The 1,800-nt window shown below is 32.2% G+C and overlaps 1 protein-coding gene across 1 annotated transcript in view; it reads right to left on the bottom strand.

Moving 5' to 3' along the window:
* The window catches only part of LOC100637628 (fibrillin-1-like), a 36,490-nt gene that overhangs the window by 31,990 nt on the left and 2,700 nt on the right, over positions 1-1,800 (bottom strand). The window contains exons 5-12 of the mRNA XM_019995237.1: positions 1,763-1,800; positions 1,585-1,710; positions 1,414-1,536; positions 1,049-1,174; positions 869-991; positions 699-821; positions 531-650; positions 232-480 (exon numbers count right to left, since the gene is read on the bottom strand). The exon at positions 1,763-1,800 is cut by the window's right edge and continues 538 nt beyond it. Coding sequence (XP_019850796.1) covers positions 232-480; positions 531-650; positions 699-821; positions 869-991; positions 1,049-1,174; positions 1,414-1,536; positions 1,585-1,710; positions 1,763-1,800 — 1,028 coding nt within the window. The remainder of the gene's footprint in view (positions 1-231; positions 481-530; positions 651-698; positions 822-868; positions 992-1,048; positions 1,175-1,413; positions 1,537-1,584; positions 1,711-1,762) is intronic.

Genomic DNA, 1,800 nt, shown 5'->3' with positions numbered 1-1,800 from the left:
TCACACTCATTGATATCTGTGGGATGGTGTATAATGAGTATTGCTATATAGGTATGCTTACCAGAACAATTATGTCCATCAGTGTCCAGACTATATCCTGTGTTACAAGAACAAGTATAAGAGCTGAGGGTATTAGTGCAGATTTGGCTACAGTCCCCATTATTCAAAATACATTCATTAGTATCTAAAATTATAATCTAATATGTCAAATATTAAAATTACTTATCATACCAGAACAGTTGTGACCATTAGCATCAATGGAGTATCCATTAAGACAGGAACAATAATAACTACCATTAGTATTATGACATGTTTGTTCACACCCTCCATTATTATTAAGAGTACACTCATCAATATCAGTACAAGTGTGATTATCATTAGTGAGTTGATAACCATTATCACAAGTACATGTATAACTACCAATAGTGTTAGTACATAACTGAGAACAACCTGATGTTCCTTCACTGCACTCATCAATATCTGATAAAACAGCTAGAAGTAAACGGATACTCATTAGAAACAAGTATTACCTGAACAAAATTTCTCATTGTATAGCCTATAGCCATTATAGCAGGAACAGCTGAAGAAAGGTACTTGATTTGTACAAATCTGTTCACATGCAGAGTCTTCAGTGTCACATTCATCAATGTCTACATTTAATCATTTATTGATATGGTGAATCTGTGATTAAATATTACCTGTGCAGTTTCTTTCATTAATAGCTAAGTTATATCCATTGTAACAAGAGCAACTGTAACTTCCTTCGGCATTAGTGCAAATATGTTCACAGTTTCCATTATCAGTAGTGCACTCGTTGATATCTGATGTATGCATGCATTATAATATTATGTAAGTTACACTTCCATACCTGAGCAATTATGTTCATCTAAATTTAAAGTATATCCATCATCACAGTTGCAGTGATAGCTACCAGGAGTATTGACACAGATATGTGCACAACCACCATTATTAATGGAGCATTCATTACTGTCTACATTATTTCAAAGAAACACAAGCATAAAAAGTCAAATAATAGGTAAAAATTTACCTGTGCAATTAACTTCATTACTATCCAATGTGTACCCATTTTCTTGACATGCACATAAATAGCTTCCATTAGTATTTGTACACACATCTTCACAACCACCATTGTTAACAGAGCATTCATTTATGTCTATACAATGTATAAGGTTATCTATTCATGTATTACTGTATAGTGGGTTTTTTTCACGGATAATAATTTTTGCAAATGACCCATATTTGGAAGTTCCGTGGAATTAATTTTCGCGAATTTCCACTATTCTGCCATCTTGTACTATATTAAATTGATTTTCAAGGAATTTAATTTTGCAAATCTTGAAAAATCCGTGAAATTTGTTATCCTCGAAAAAACCCACTATATGGTATGTTCACCATTGCATGTATGATTATCATTCATGAGTTGGAAACCAGTGAAGCAAGTACAGTAATAGCTTCCAATAGTATTGATACACTGCATATTACAGCTGGATAATCCTTCACTACACTCATCAATTTCTAAAAATTATAAGGTTAACAATAATAATAATGATACAAATAACTTACCATCACATGTTCTACCATTACTAGCTAGTCTGTATCCAGAATAACATGTACAATAATAAGAATCATTATGTGTGTGACAAATATGTTCACAAGCATTTGGATTAGCAGCACAATCATTAGGATCACCTAATAAAACCAACAATTATCTGATATTAAAAGTAATCATTCAAAAGCTAACTTGTACATCCATGCCCATCATCATCAAGAGTATATCCA

Source organism: Amphimedon queenslandica, unplaced genomic scaffold (assembly GCF_000090795.2).
Source record: "Amphimedon queenslandica unplaced genomic scaffold, v1.1 AMPQUscaffold_13450, whole genome shotgun sequence".
In the NCBI taxonomy this organism is placed as follows: domain Eukaryota; kingdom Metazoa; phylum Porifera; class Demospongiae; order Haplosclerida; family Niphatidae; genus Amphimedon; species Amphimedon queenslandica.
This window is presented reverse-complemented; position numbering and strand designations above follow the sequence as displayed.